The sequence below is a fragment of the Ovis canadensis genome, chromosome 3, assembly GCF_042477335.2.
Source record: "Ovis canadensis isolate MfBH-ARS-UI-01 breed Bighorn chromosome 3, ARS-UI_OviCan_v2, whole genome shotgun sequence".
NCBI classification, from domain to species: Eukaryota; Metazoa; Chordata; class Mammalia; order Artiodactyla; family Bovidae; genus Ovis; species Ovis canadensis.
The window spans coordinates 10,558,831-10,573,960 of NC_091247.1; the positions used below are offsets into that span (position 1 = coordinate 10,558,831).

Here is a 15,130-nt window from a genome sequence, read left to right on the forward strand (position 1 = left end):
ACCCAGTGCTGCCTGCTCCATTCCAGCCACCGTGGGAGAAATCAGGTAGAAATCTGGTGCAGAAACAGACCCAGCAGAAGAGGCTCTAAACTGCGGAACATGCGCTACCAGAGCAGCAGAAAAGAGAGGCAGGGCCTGAGGAAAGACGCTCCGGAGGAAGCCATTTGACAGCTTTGTTTTGAAGATTAACTAGGACTTTGCCAGATGGATAAGAGAGAAAAACATGCCAGGCAGGGGTAGTCTAAGGTATAGTCACAATATTCCAAATTTCTCGAGCAGGGATGGGGCAGAAGAGGATAAGCTGCTAGGCAGGGCCAGAGCCAATCAGGCCAGGCTTCTACTTCTGCTCAAAACTAGAAGTCCATTTATTTATTGGCGGGCCAGTTATGCCGAAGGCACTGTCTAGACACCAGGGATTTCACGGAAGCCAAGAACTGGTCCTTACCCTCCAGTCGCTTACTGTTTAGTTGGGGAGAGAACCAGGCCTTCCCAATGCCATGCAAGCGCTGAGTGGAAACAGACACAGGACCTGGGTGGACACAGTGGAAGGGGAGCCCTGGGCGGGTGTCAAGGAGTCAAGGAGGACTATCCTAAGCAAATACTCCAGCTGAAACCGGAAGGTGAGTAGAAACTGGCCAGGTGAGGCGGGTTGAGAGTGAGCTCTTCAGCAGGAAGAACAAAGTAAGAGCCCTTTGTGCCTTCTGGAAGCCGCAGGTGGCTCAGTACAGTAGCGTGGTGGAGTAGGAGGAGCTGGGAGGATGGTGTGCTGGACCAGACCATGTTCATGAACTGTGCTGAATTTGAATTTTATTTTGATGGCAGAGGTGAATCATTGGAAGGAGAGCCGTATAGTCAGAATTTTTTAGAAAACGTGCTATTGTAATACAAATGTATTTGAGGACACGAAACAAGAGGCTCTAGAGGACTCTGTCCAACAGGCACCACGTGTGGAGACAGTGGGTGGTGCTCAATTCAGGAGGCAGAGGGTGGACACCGCGGTAAAGTCTCATTTCTTTTATTCAAGCTGAATGCACAGTTTAGGGGAGAATTGAAAAAGCTTGGCGCTGCCACCAGGTCTCCTGGCTTAGTATTTAAACAAGGTGGTGGCAGAAGATAGGCTTTTAAAGAGTTGTGGTCTTTTTTAAATAAAATTAAATACTGGTTGAAAACAAAATTCTAACTTTTTGGAGGTGTGTGAAGTAAAAAGTGAAGGTTTTTTCTTTGTTGTGAACCATTTGGTTTTTTATTCACTTCACATGCAGGTATACATACAGGCTGTAAGTTTCATGTGGGAAGGACCCTGTTTTATGTTTTTCTTTAAATCACTGAATACCTAACATCTAGCAGAATGCCTGTCAAATAGAGGACACCAAAAAAAGTTTGTTAAGTGAACTCATGAAAAATATATTCATGTCATTTAAAAATAACACCCTGTAACAGATATGATTTTGCTTTTTTTCTTTTTTAACTCAATATTGTGTCATAAGCATTCTTCTGTGTTAGAGTGACCACTGCATTTTTATCTTTTTAGTTGAATTCATTTAACTTAACTCTCCATTGATGGGCATTTCGATGATTTCCAGATTTTAAGTATTAAAAAAACATGCAGTGAGCAATCTTGTAGGAATATTCATTTCACATTTTTGCTAGGTTTTAAATATGGGAGTGTTTGTCAGAGGTTTGTTTATTTAAAATGTTGAGAAAAACAAACTTCCCCTCAAAGCATCTACCCGTCCTTTGACACTCCCAGAGTACGTGGGAGCGCCTCTTTCCTCACCTTGTTCCAGCGCTGGATGTCGTTAGTCTTGAACTTTTGCCAAGCTGATGGTTGGCAGTTAATAGGTAGTTTTAATTTCCATTTCTAGATTTCTAACATAATTAAACATTTTTAAAGTTTGTATTAGTCACTTATGGACAGGGAGGCCTGGCGTGCTGTGATTCATGGGGTCGCAAAGAGTCGGACACAACTGAGCGACTGAACTGAACTGAACTGATCTTCTAAAAGATCATTCTTATGTCAGTTAACTGTTTTAGTGGGAAGAAGGATTGAGGGGAAGTCTAATTTCAGAAAACTGTTGTTAAAAAATAAAAATAAAAATAAAAAAAAAAGAAAACTGTTGTTAAGAAATGCCCCCATAGTTTAGATACAATTCTTCCCACCCCGCCTACCTCTTTCTTGCCCACACAGATGCGCACGCGCACATACACACCCCGATATATAGAGAAAGGCATGCATCCAGCCCAGGCCATTTTGCTTGTTGCTGCCTGGCCATTTGTTCACCAGCAAATCTTTTTTTTTTTTTTCCCTGTGTTTAGAGAGAACTAGCTGGTAATTCACAAGACTGCACTTCACCTTATTTGATACTTTTTGTTGTTACCTGCTTGCTTTGTTATCAAACCTAGTTTCAAAAACAGATTTTTGGTTAAATAGTTTTAGGTTGGTACATAATATACAGTTCTTAGAAAATGCATCATACTGGAAATCAGAAATGTAGACAAAAAAGCTGTCACCCCTTAAGAGGTATAATTTGGGGAGGCACGTTGCAGGATGCGTCTGGCAGCTTTATGAACAGCACCAGCACCAAGGGCAACTGCAGGGGGTTAATGGGGACCCTGCATCATTCCTTGCCATGTGCCTGGTGAGTAAACTCCTAGAAGTTTCTGGGAATGGTGGCAAGTGAGGAAAAGGCTGCAACCAACAATCAGTGTCACAAAGTGGGGATGACTAATTCGCTGAGGAGATCGTTGAGACAGATGTTTAATTAGCTGAAGTCAGAGTGGATAAATTGGGAGAGGACTGCCTATGCAGAGAGATGCCTTTTCCCCTCATCTCTCATTTAACTGTGGGTTGTTCTTTTTTTGTCCTTACCGTTTTCTTTTTGAAGATAACATCCTCAGAAACGGGGGGGAGCAGGAAAGAAGGGGTGGAGAGAAAGTAACCTTTGTTTACACTTACTGAACAGTTACTGTATTCTGATATTTTTGTATTTAACCTTTACAGAAGTCTTGTGCGATGGGCATTATCTCCTTGCTGTGATCACGAAAACTGAAGCTGTGTGCGTGCATATTGTGTGTGTTTATGAGTGCATACTCGTGTGTTACTAATGAGTAAAGTAGGTGAGGTACGAACCTAGACCCCTTAATTCTTGAGCCCTTTTGTTTTCCTCTACCACAGTTTCTCAGTGCAGTGCAGATGAGGGAACTTTCTGGGAGTAAAGGTATTGACAGGAGCTGGTATCACACAGGTGTATGCATTTACCAAAACTATCAAATAGTACTTGTAAAATATATGTGTTTCATTGTATGTAAATTTTACCAAAATATTAAAAAGATTCTTAAACAAATGTTGAAAACCAGTTACTGTTAATCACACTGAAGTACTTAGGCATGACTGCACTGACGTCTGTTCCTTACTTTGAAATACACTTTTTAAAAAAAGATGGACTGAGGGATAGATATATGATAAAGCCAATACAGTAAGGTGTTAATTGTAGGATCTAGGTGGTGGTTACCTAGATTTTCAGTGTACCTTTCTTTTAATTTTTTGTGGTTTTAGAAAATGTTCATAAGAAAATAGGAAAGAACTCATTAAAATGTAAAAATATATGATTTAAATTCTGCCCATACTGACATAAATTTCTGAATTTGCAAATATACATCCTCATGGCATAGAAAGCACTAGTATTCTTTCTGTAAGATGCTTTATCTTTCATTACTTCACATGTTAAATGATACCTTTGAGGTCACAGTTTCTTTCCATTGACCTCTAGTTTTAAGTAGCATGTGGAGTTATGAATGTAATAAGAATTGCTACCACTCATTGAATGTTCAGACTTTACCAGGCAGTCTACCACTTTTTAAAAAGATCATTTCAACTAACCTTAAAACAACTATTTGAATTGGTTGTTATTTTTGTTTTATAAATGAGAAAGCTAAAGCTCAGAGAAGCTGCAGGACTGGTCCTAGGTCACAGGTAAGCTGAGAGCTGGGGCTTGAATCCAAGTTTGGGCTCCTAACCATGGTGCTGTCCTTCCTGGCAGAGGTGACAGGGTCCCCAGCTCAGTGGGGGCGGGGTGCTTTCCTCCCAGCTTCAGCTGATGAAAGCTAATGACAGCATGATTCGTGGAAGGGGCGTAGGTTGTAGAACCAGCCCAGCCCAAGTCCCCAGCCCAGCTGTACCTTTCATACCAGCTATGAAGGTAGGCAAGTCAAACCTTTCTACCTCAGTTTTCTCTTCTGTCAGTAGGGACAGTCCTGTCTACCTTGCAGGGTATTGTTTTGGCTGAATGCATGTAAAGCACTCAGTCTATAGGAGGCATTCAGTGAGTGTCACTGTCTTTATCCCCATGGCCACAGCCACACGAGGCATACTGTAAAACCTGGCTTTCTAGGTTGTGATTTCTTTCCTACCCATAGGACTTGGCCCTTGCCTGTGCTTTTTGTTTTTCCAGTACCTTAAGCTTATGGAGAGCTTGTGCCCAGTGGAAGAGCCAGTCTTTGGATTTGTTTGGATGTGGGTCTGTCGGAAGCACCCTTTACATGGAACAAGGGGAAAGCTTGGCCCAGAGCATCAGCTCTAATTGTTTTTGACTAACCCAAACCATATATATCGGGGTGGCTTAATGATCAGGGCTCATTTGTCATGTAGCTTATATCAGCAAATTTAATTTACTCCAACAAAGAGTCTAGAAACAAAGTGAACAAACCATCATTGCCTGTATCAAACATGTTTACAAGTGACTTTTAAAAGCCCCTGCATTAACAGTGAGTAGCTCCGAAAGGCTATTGCTTCTTCTCAGAAAACATTTAGAAGAGGAAACAGAATTAAATACCAATATGACTTTTGAGTGAATGACTACAGACAGAGAGGTTTGGGGTGCTGCCTCTGCCCCTTAATTTCCCCTACTAAGAGTCTTGATCTTCGCCAGAGTAGAAAGTCCCCTTGCTTCTCCTGAAAGCCCTCTTTCTTGGGGCAGGCCATTAGTGTGTTTATCCTGTTAGGAGCTGCAAGCTCCTCTACCAAGACTGAATTTAGCCACCTGAAAAATCATCACTTTAGAACAGTTTCCCCTCCACAGAAGACTTCTCCAAGACCAGCCCGGGGACCTGAGACACCTACTCCTTCCTCACAGCTTTCGGAGGCCTACCATGGAGCTACTCTTTCCCCATAAGCAATTTAATAGACAAGCGTTCACAGTTTCAGTAACTACTTTCCATAACAAGCTTTTCGTTTTTGAGTAAAGCCACAAATACTGGGCTTTCTGCAGCAGCTCTAAATATTTTCAGAAAAATAGTCTTCAGTGAGGGTGTTCCTTTTTCTACTATACCTTACAGTGGTGCCCAGAGACAAAGGTGACTTACAGTCAGAAGACATCAGGAGTGGCACTGGGAAGCAAGTCTGGGGAGGACGTGTTGGCACCTACTTCTCCCTAGCTCCTGATCACAGCAGGCCAGTCGGCAAGTTGCAGAGACTCTACTGTGCCGGCAAACCAATTTTTCCAGCAGAAAGACAGTGAGATGTGATTAAAACCCAAGTGCTGCAAGAGATACGAGGTGGTCTGTTGGAACTCCTCAATCTTCCCTTAAGCTGTCACCACATAATTATAGAAATATCAAATCATAACCCCAGCTTCCCCCACCCTTTGTTCTTGGCATATTGTGTTTAATAGAACAGTGTGAATTAGGATGAAGTTAAGACAAAGTGTGACTAAAGTCCAAAAAATCCCAAGGGTCCTTCAGACCCCTTGAGCACAGTGTGTTCCACACCAGACTCATCACTCAATAAATGTTGATGGAATCTCTGCTGCATTGCAGACATTGGAAAAGAATGACCTGGCCTCTTCCTCGAGAGCTCTCGTCCCAGTGGGGAGACGGCCAATAAAAAGTAAGCAAGCCAACAAGATGCCTCTGATGGAGAGTCTCTCTTCCAGGCTTTAGTCTGCCCACTTTCTGACAAAAAGGACTTCTGTGAGAGCCAGGTTTGTCATTTGAAGGGAGTACATCTCACCCTCAAGATAGGGCATTCCCTCGGCCTTTGCATTTCAGTAGGTCATTTCCGTGCACCTCCTAATTGGCTACCGACACCACTCTCTGATGCAGGAAAAAGTGTACAGGATAGCAGGGGCTGAGTGAATTCATGAGCACTGAGGGACCCATTCAGGTCCACAGTGGAAATTGAGAGGCACCGGCCGTATCTCAGCCTTGGAACTGCTAGAGATACACTGACCCTCGGCCACTCAGCCTCACATCAGAGGGTTCCTAATACGTCAATTTTGCCAGATGTTGGAGAGTCCCTACCAAGGCAAAGGATGAGAACTCTCCTTTCCTTTGGGAGAGGGTTTAGGATAGGGGCAGTGAGCTTTCACTGGAGTCAAATGGAGGCCCTTCATGCAGAAGAATGGGTTCCTTTTGGCTTACCAGCACCAAACCTCAGCAGCACCATAGGTGGCCTGCAGTTGGTGGCTAACACGTGCTGTGGAATGAACTAAGGAGGAGCAGCAAGAGCCCGACTACGGCCCACAGCTGCTGCTCTCCCTCAGGCCCAAGGCTGCTCATTTCCTATTTTGGAATGGACTTTGACTATTGGAGGTCAAACTTCCTTCAAGAATCAGATCATTGAATGAACAACGTAAATATCCTAAAAATGAAACGCAGCGCACATCAGCTGAAATTAGTGTTGCCTCCCAGGTTTCCTTACTCACTTGGATCTCTAATGAGTCCTGTGGGAGCCAGAGGTGTATGCCAGAAAGTCATTGTAAGTATTGATGATCAAGTAGGGAGGAGGAGGCTACTGCCCACGCTGTATCACAGGAAAATAAAATAGAATAAAACAAAGACTGTTCCAAAGGGGAGGGAAAGAGACCACACACTAAATCTTCATCTTCCCTAGTGGCCATTAAGAGGTGCTGTCTGATACTTATAATAATGTCTAAAACAACTGAATAGGAATGCTAAAAAGGAATATAAAAGTGAGTGCCAGAAGAAATAACATTTAAGCTGACTGCCTCTAAGGACGGACTCAGGGATGGGCAGGGAATTAACTGCTTTTTGTTATAGGACTTGTAGTATTAGAATTATAAAACTGTAGATATAGGTTACTTTGATAAGAGAAGAGTAGTTTTTAAATTTGTAAAAAAAAAAAAAAAAGACTTTGGAATTCTAGAGCTTAAAAAGCTTTCTCTTTTTCTGTCTTACTTATGTGGACTTTCTCTACTTGGAAATTTCCTGTTTCCCAAAAGCCACCGTCCGTTTCATTGTGTTGGATGTCAGTTTCCTATGAGAACATCGTTATTAAATAGTTGCATCTCCAAACCTTTTAAGACCAAAACGTTATATAAGTGTAACTTAAACTGTGATTTTGCCAACATCTTGTCTCTGTGACCTGTATTTTCCGTAGGTTAAAGCACAAACTATTAGCTGAGTTACTCTGTCCCATTCTAAGAGTGACTAATACCTCAAATATAAATGAAAACAGCTGCTTTTCCATAACATTGGAGTCCCAAACAGCTGTCACATGTTCATTTGGACTGTTTTTCCCCTTTTTTTTTTTTTAATCGAGACAAAAATGAGTTTACTGGATCTACGAATCTGTTTAAGTCTGTCGTCTAACTTCTGTAGAGAGGTGGCAAAAAGATCGTAGAAAGGCCCATTGAGCTAGAATGTAGCTGTGCCAGTTACATCCTTACAATGAAAACCCTGTGATGAGACCCTTCTTCTGTGCCAAGAACATAAGGTCTGTAAGGGCCTGGCAGGGCTGCTGCTCGCCGGCTGCCTTCGCCAGCGAGCTGGGGCCTCCCAGCCGTTGTTCCCTCTCCAGCCGAAGAGACTGTGGAGTGCCACCCGCTGTCTTCCCAAAGCCTGAAGCTGCACACTCTCCTCCTCCACAGCCCTTGGAGGATTGCTTTCAGGGTGTGGCTGTTACCGAGCAGAAGCAGGCCTCCCTTACTGGCTTAAAGCTCGCCGCCACTGCGAGTTGGGTGACCATGAGAACATCTCCCACTCTCGAATTTCTTGCCTTAGTTTGATCTTCAATAAAATAAGGTCACAGCTAGATCACAGGCTGCTTGTTAGCAGTCTTAACCGAAAAGCTTAATCCCTGGGTTCTAGAAACATCTCCCTGGTTCCACTTCTTCTCCTCTACTCTTTTTAGCTGTGTGGTGACTCACTTAGCTCCTTTGAACTTCATTTTTCTCTGTGCTTGCATGCTCAGTCACTTCAGTCGTGTCTGACTCTTTTTGCAACCCTATAGACTGTAACCCTCCGGACTTCTCTGTCCATGAGATGGTCCAGACAAGAATACTGGAGTGGCTTGCCATTCCCTCCTTCAGGGGATCTTCCCAACCCAGGTATCAAACCCCACCCCTCTTGTGTCTCCTGCATTGTAGGCAGATTCTCTACCCACTGAGCCACCTGGGAAGCCCTTCCTCATCTATAAATGAGAATAGTATTTTCTTCACGGCATTGTTTAGAGAATTCGATAGAGATCCATATCAAACACCAAGCACTTAGCTGTTATTATTTTATTACTCAGTAAATATTAGTCCTGTCCCTTCCCTTCAATTTCACTGTTATGAGACCCAGTCATACTCAGAATTTTGTGATAGCACATGTTTTTTTTATGTGTATGACTGCTTCGAGTCTTGGTTCGGTAGAGACTCTAGCTGCTAAAGAACCCAGCTCAAATTTAGTCCACGTTAGGTATGGCCCAGAATGTGTGCATCTGTCTGCCCAGCTGCTCGTTTGAGCTTTTCCAGGGGTCTGAGGCCCCTTGTCAGAGCAGCACAGCATCAGTGAGAACATAGGCCTGCACGTGTAGGAATGACCTGGCATTCCTCTGGAGCACTCTGCATCTGGGGCTGGATATGCAGAAGGGTTAAAAGCTGGAGAAACTTTTGTCATAAATTTTGTCTTCAGCGGGACTTCCCAGGGAACATCTGACATTAGCAGAGAGGAAATGCTGATTGGTGTCAGAGTCAGCTGAAGGAGACAGGAGCTGCCGCGGAAGCTGCTGGATTTACTGTTATTAGCAAGGCAAATGGAGAGCCAGCGGGGCAGCCAGCTCCCAGATAATAGATCTAACAAAAGGGAAACCTCCCAGAAAGGAAAATGGCTGGCAGCCACGACTCCTCTACTGCCATTTTTTCCATTGCTTTTGCCTTATTGTTTCGTGTATTTACCACAGGCAGGAGCATATTTTAACATCTTAGGTGATAAGTCACAATTGGCTTAAAGTAAAACAGCTTCCTACCTGTTTGATGCCTTCAGAGTTGAACATGGTAAAGTGTGCAAAATTGTATTAATGTAGAAATAAATAGTTGCCATTTATTGAGCACTTACTATGCGCCAGGCTCAGTGCTTTATATACATTATTATTTCATTTAATCTGTAAAACAACCTTGTGAGTTAATAATTACCATTATCTCCAATTTAGAGATGAAGAAACAGTATTTACAGTCCTTGACTAATTTTCCCAGGGTCTTTTTTTTTTAGCAAGGTAACATTCGTTTATAACATTTTATGAGTTTGAGTACATTATATTTCTTCTTTTGTGTACAGTACAGCAAGCTCACCACCAAAAATTTTGTTTCCATTCATCACCATAGAATTGAGCCTCTTCACCTGTTTTGCCCTCCCCACCCCCACTTCCCCTCTGGTAGCTCCTGTTCTGTTCTCTGTATCTGTATGTTTTTATTTGTTTTTTTCATTTACTTTGTTATTATATGTTTGTTTTTAAATTCCACGTATGAGTGAAATCGTACAGTATGTCTTTTTCTGGCCAACTTATTTCACTTAGCATGATACCCTCAAAGCCCATTCATGTTGTTGCAAATGGCAGGGTTTCATCTTTTATTGTGACTGAGGAGTAGTCGTGTGTGTGTGTGTAGTAGTCCTGTGTGTGTCTGTGTGTGTCTGCGTCCCAAGATCATTCATGTTGTTGCAAATGACAGGGTTTCATCTTTTTTTGTGACTGAGGAGTAGTCGTGTGTGTGTGTGTGTGTGTGTGTGTAGTAGTAGTCCTGTGTGTGTCTGTGTGTGTCTGTGTCCCAAGATCATTCATGTTGTTGCAAATGACAGGGTTTCATCTTTTTTTGTGACTGAGGAGTAGTCGTGTGTGTGTGTGTGTGTGTGTGTAGTAGTAGTCCTGTGTGTGTCTGTGTGTGTCTGTGTCCCAAGATCATTCATGTTGTTGCAAATGACAGGGTTTCATCTTTTTTTGTGACTGAGGAGTAGTCGTGTGTGTGTGTGTGTGTGTGTGTGTGTAGTAGTAGTCCTGTGTATGTCTGTGTGTGTCTGTGTCCCAAGATCATTCATGTTGTTGCAAATGACAGGGTTTCATCTTTTTTTGTGACTGAGGAGTAGTCGTGTGTGTGTGTGTGTGTGTGTGTGTGTGTGTAGTAGTAGTAGTCCTGTGTGTGTCTGTGTGTGTCTGTGTCCCAAGATCATTCATGTTGTTGCAAATGACAGGGTTTCATCTTTTTTTGTGACTGAGGAGTAGTCGTGTGTGTGTGTGTGTGTGTGTGTGTGTGTGTAATAGTAGTCCTGTGTGTGTCTGTGTGTGTCTGTGTCCCAAGATCATTCATGTTGTTGCAAATGACAGGGTTTCATCTTTTTTTGTGACTGAGGAGTAGTCGTGTGTGTGTGTGTGTGTGTGTGTGTGTGTAGTAGTAGTAGTCCTGTGTGTGTCTGTGTGTGTCTGTGTCCCAAGATCATTCATGTTGTTGCAAATGACAGGGTTTCATCTTTTTTTATGACTGAGTAGTGGTCCTGTGTGTGTCTGTGTGTGTCTGTGTCCCAAGATCATTCATGTTGTTGCAAATGGCAGGGTTTCATCTTTTTTTATGACTGAGGAGTAGTCTGTGTGTGTGTGTGTGTAGTCCTGTGTGTGTCTGTGTGCCTGTGTGTGTGTATGTAGTAGTCCTGTGTGTGTGTATGTGTGTCCTAAGATATTCATGTTGATGCAAATGGCAGGGCTTCATCTTTTTTTAATGACTGAGTAGCAGTCGTGTGTGTGTGTGTGTGTGTGTGTGTGTGTGTGTGTCCCAAGATCTTAAAGCTTGGTGGAGCTGGCATTTGACCCTGCCATTAAGGTCTTACCCATCTAATGGAAGATACTGAGACAAGAACCCACTTGGGTATTATGGATCCAGACAGGATACTAGCAATAAGAAAAGTGCTTCCTAAAGGCTTGTGTCCTGCCTTAAAGCACAGCCCTGGTTGGTACAGAGGTGGTTAGAGGAAGGGGGACAGGCAGAGAGGAACTGGATTGGCAGATGGAGCCCATCTCTGAAGGATCTGGCTCCCCAAAACAGCGAGCAGGGCAAATGGGCGGTTGATACCCAAGGACTACATGACTAAGGGGGAACCGTAGGCAGCCTAGACCAGGAGACATGATGTTCAGCATCCAGGGACAGCAGTACAGGTCCTGTCCTAACAGAGTTAAGTCACAGAGGCAACAAGTGAGCAAAAATCCTACTGTCAAAATGACCTCTAGGAAAAAGATTCTGAAAAATTCCTGTCAAAGGCCAGTATTCTGTAGTTTTTCATTGAACTGAAATACAGCTAGCTTTTCTCTCTAGCATTAGAACAGATGAAAACTAAAAGTACATGTATTTAAATACTAAAGTCAAACTTGGCACAGAAAGAGGCTCACACTGTAAGGGAACTGGAGAACTGACACCACCATCTACCCAATTTATTCACTTAGTTACTCATCACACATTTACCAAGTCCAGTAGTTGCACAGATAAATAAGACTGTTGCCTCACACCCACTCCCCATTGGGTCACAGCAAGTAGAATTCTCCAAACAGTTTCAGGTGTTGTCTTGGTCATGTCTCCCCTGTCTTTTTCCCCTCATTTTTGTCAAGCACATGTGATTGAATTCAGATAAATTAAATGTGTAATTTATGAACAAAGACATCCCGGCAGGTGGGTAGCATCAAGGCAAGCAGGATTTTCAGAGAGGCACACTGAGAACCTGGTGGGACCAGGCCTGGGGGCAGGGTCCTGGGCAAGGCTGGGCCAAGATCAAGAGCAGTGAGTTACTTGAGTGAGACAGGAAGTCCAACACTAGATGAAAAGAAAGGAAGTCTTGATTTTGCACTTTGGCCTGGGATTGCAAAACTCTTGGCCTGGAGCAGAGCCCAGAGGTGTGAAGTGGTACAACTTGTCCCATTGTAGAGCCCAGGTTATACCTGCGGGCTGACCGTAGTGGTGGGGGCAGGGTGGGGGGTAGTTGACAGACTGGAGGGACAGGCAGCATGGGTGAAGGGAGTGGCCCGGCGTGACCTGGAGGTGGGGGACCGTGAAGTGTGTGCACCAGGTGGTGAGGAGCTGCGTTTGGCTGGATCACAGAGAACATGGAAGGACAAGAAATCAAGATGGATAGACAGTTTGGAGAGTAGGCTGAGGAGTGGGCCGTGGGGAGCTTGTGAAAGAATTTTTTTTAATTGGCTTTTATTAATAGTTGCTTTACAATCGTGTGTCAGTTTCTAATGTACAACAAAGTAAATCAGCTATGTGTACACGTGTGTCCTCACCCTCTTCAACCTCCCTCCCGCTCACCCTCATCCTACCCATCTCGGTCATCACAGAACACCGAGCCAAGCTCCCGATGCTATACAGCAGGTTCCCACTGCTGCTGCTGCTGCTAAGTCGCTTCGGTCGTGTCCGACTCTGTGCGACCCCATAGACGGCAGCCCACCAGGCTCCCCCATCCCTGGGATTCTCCAGGCAAGAACACTGGAGTGGGGTGCCATTTCCTTCTCCAATGCATGAAAGTGAAAAGTGAAAGTGAAGTCGCTCAGTCGTGTCCAACTCTCAGCAACCCCATGGACTGCAGCCTACCAGGCTCCTCCATCCATGGGATTTTCCAGGCAAGAGTACTGGAGTGGGGTGCCATTGCCTTCTCCGAGGTTCCCACTAGCTAGCTACTTTACACATGATAGCTTGTGTACGTCAATGCCAATCTCCCAATTCATACCACCCCTGAAAAGGATTTTAAGCATGGAAGTGATAACCTTCAGAGTTTGACTGCAGAAGGCACCCTCTGATGAAAAGATAGGGTAAATGGATCTTTAGAGGCAGCTTGGGAGACCATCCTTTGGGCTGGGTGATAAGCATGCCAGGAAGACTTGGTGAGTGGATAGAGTCTGTGGAACTTGGGGCTGACCTAATGTCAGCAACAAGGAGGACAGCTAAACGAGAAGTACTCCAAACTTGAGGGGCTTCGTTCACTGTGCCAGACCCTCAAAGGCCCGAATCAGTCTTCTTCGCCTTTCCGTCTGTCGTGTCTAGCCCAGGGCATGGCACCTGGTAGGAGTTCAGTAAATGTTCAACAAACAACTGAGTTAATTCATTGGGAGGCTCATGGTATCATCATTGGAAATCCAGTTACAAGGAAAAGGTTTGAGAAGGGAATGTTAATGAGTTTACAGTTGATTGTCTTATAAAATTAGAAGCAAAAAAGTGCTCGGAGTTCTCTCCCTTCCCACAAAAGGCAGGCCCAAGCCATCCACTGTCAGTGGTGCTTCCTTGGGGGAGTTGGTGGAGACCCCTAAGAAAACCTGCAGCCTGCTGTCCCTCCCAGGGCTAGAACCCCTTCCACCAGGGCCATGAGCACCAGTTTTTGTTCACAGAACACCATCACTCCAGGGGCTTCACTGCGTCTGCTTAACAGCCCGTCAGGTACGTGCAACTATTACCTTCATGTTACAGAGGAGGAGACTGGGGTTCAGAGAGGGTGTTAGTTACCCAAGCCAGTCTCTGGTGTAAGCAGATTTGAGTGTGAAGCCCCAGATTCCACTGTATCATAACAGCATCTGGTGATTGAGAACAGTTGGCCCTTAGCTTGCTCTCCATTGACTCAGGTTGGAGTCCCTGCTTTTATATGGTTCAGAAAAGGCTGCAGACAAATGAAGTCTCCTTTTTGTTTCTGTTCTTAGGTGCTTGTGGCTAAATTCACTAATTTCACTGGCTGCCATGGCTGTGTTAAGGAAAATGGGTTTGAGCTGCTGTGGTTTTTGAGTACTGGACTGAATGTCAGAAGCCTTTGCCGTCACGGGAGATTCTGTCACTCTGGATTTACTGTCTGTTCCCCACAGCCGAATTCCTCAGCAGTGTGCTTTAGCACTCTGGCTCCCCATCAGCCAGTTTTGGCATTTATTTGAATGCATTACCCCACTGGTTTCCATAAACTATTTTACAATTGTTTAAAATAAATGACTGTTTATTTCCACAAAACCATCTGTATTTCTTTACAGAGCAACAGATAACTGTATGTAAAATTTGGTAATGTCACAGTGACTTGAGTTAAGAGAAACAGATTGGGTTGAAAAATTGGATGCTAAGGGACAGTGTTAAAGGTTTCCATTCTCTCTAGCAAGTGATATCTGGATTTGAAGGAAGAAAAAATATTTCTTTTTTTTTACAAGTAACATCTGGCCTCCTTTCTCCAAAAGGAAGTACACCCACACCAGTTGGGTGGGGACAGATTATGGACTCTTGGACTTCTCAGGATGGCAGAGTGTCTGGCCCTGCACCACCCTCCCTGCCTGAACTGATGTGTGGAAGGCTGCTCTCCAGTGGCTTCCAGCCTTTTCCACGTTCTGAAGTTTTAGGTTGTCCAGGCCTTCCCTCTTCTCTTTCTGATGTTCGGACACAGTTGCTATGGCTAGAGAAGACGGGCCTGGATGAAGGAACAGACTAACTAAGAGGTAGGACTGGCCTCGGTCAGTGGTGGTCTTCTGTTCTCCAGCCAGTATCCAAAGCAGCCAAGTGGCTCAGCTTTATCCACCCTAGCTCCATCCATCCCCAGGAAACCCATTCAGGTTTAGGGCACTGCTGGGAGTCTCCAACCAAAGGGGATGTTTGGAGTCCAGTGGAGGTGGAGCTTCAAGTCAGATGGTTTGGATGGTGGGCAGGCCGGCTGAGCTTCAGGTTGATTGTCAAGTACAACCATCCTGGTGCCTCAGCCATCCTAGGAATGCAGGACCGTGGAAATGTGCTCCCCTCAGCCAGTGGGCGTGTGGAAAGGATGAGAGACAGGCCCACTCAGAGATCGTTTTAGAATGAGCCTCACGGAGAAGTCAGGCAGGGGCACCTGGGCAGAACTTTGACTCCTCGAGCGGGAG

General features: G+C 44.5%; 1 protein-coding gene across 27 annotated transcripts in view; it reads left to right on the forward strand.

The window, feature by feature from the left end:
- The window catches only part of MAPKAP1 (MAPK associated protein 1), a 240,722-nt gene that overhangs the window by 152,869 nt on the left and 72,723 nt on the right, over positions 1–15,130 (forward strand). For 7 of the 27 annotated variants that reach the window (XM_069582451.1, XM_069582450.1, XM_069582455.1 and 4 more), the window contains one exon: positions 13,943–14,240. The exons of the other annotated variants lie outside the window; for them this stretch is intronic. In XM_069582451.1, coding sequence (XP_069438552.1) covers positions 13,943–13,956 — 14 coding nt within the window. In that variant the 3' untranslated portion in view covers positions 13,957–14,240. Of the gene's footprint in view, positions 1–13,942; positions 14,241–15,130 lie in introns of those variants that run through there. 27 annotated transcript variants of the gene reach the window in all.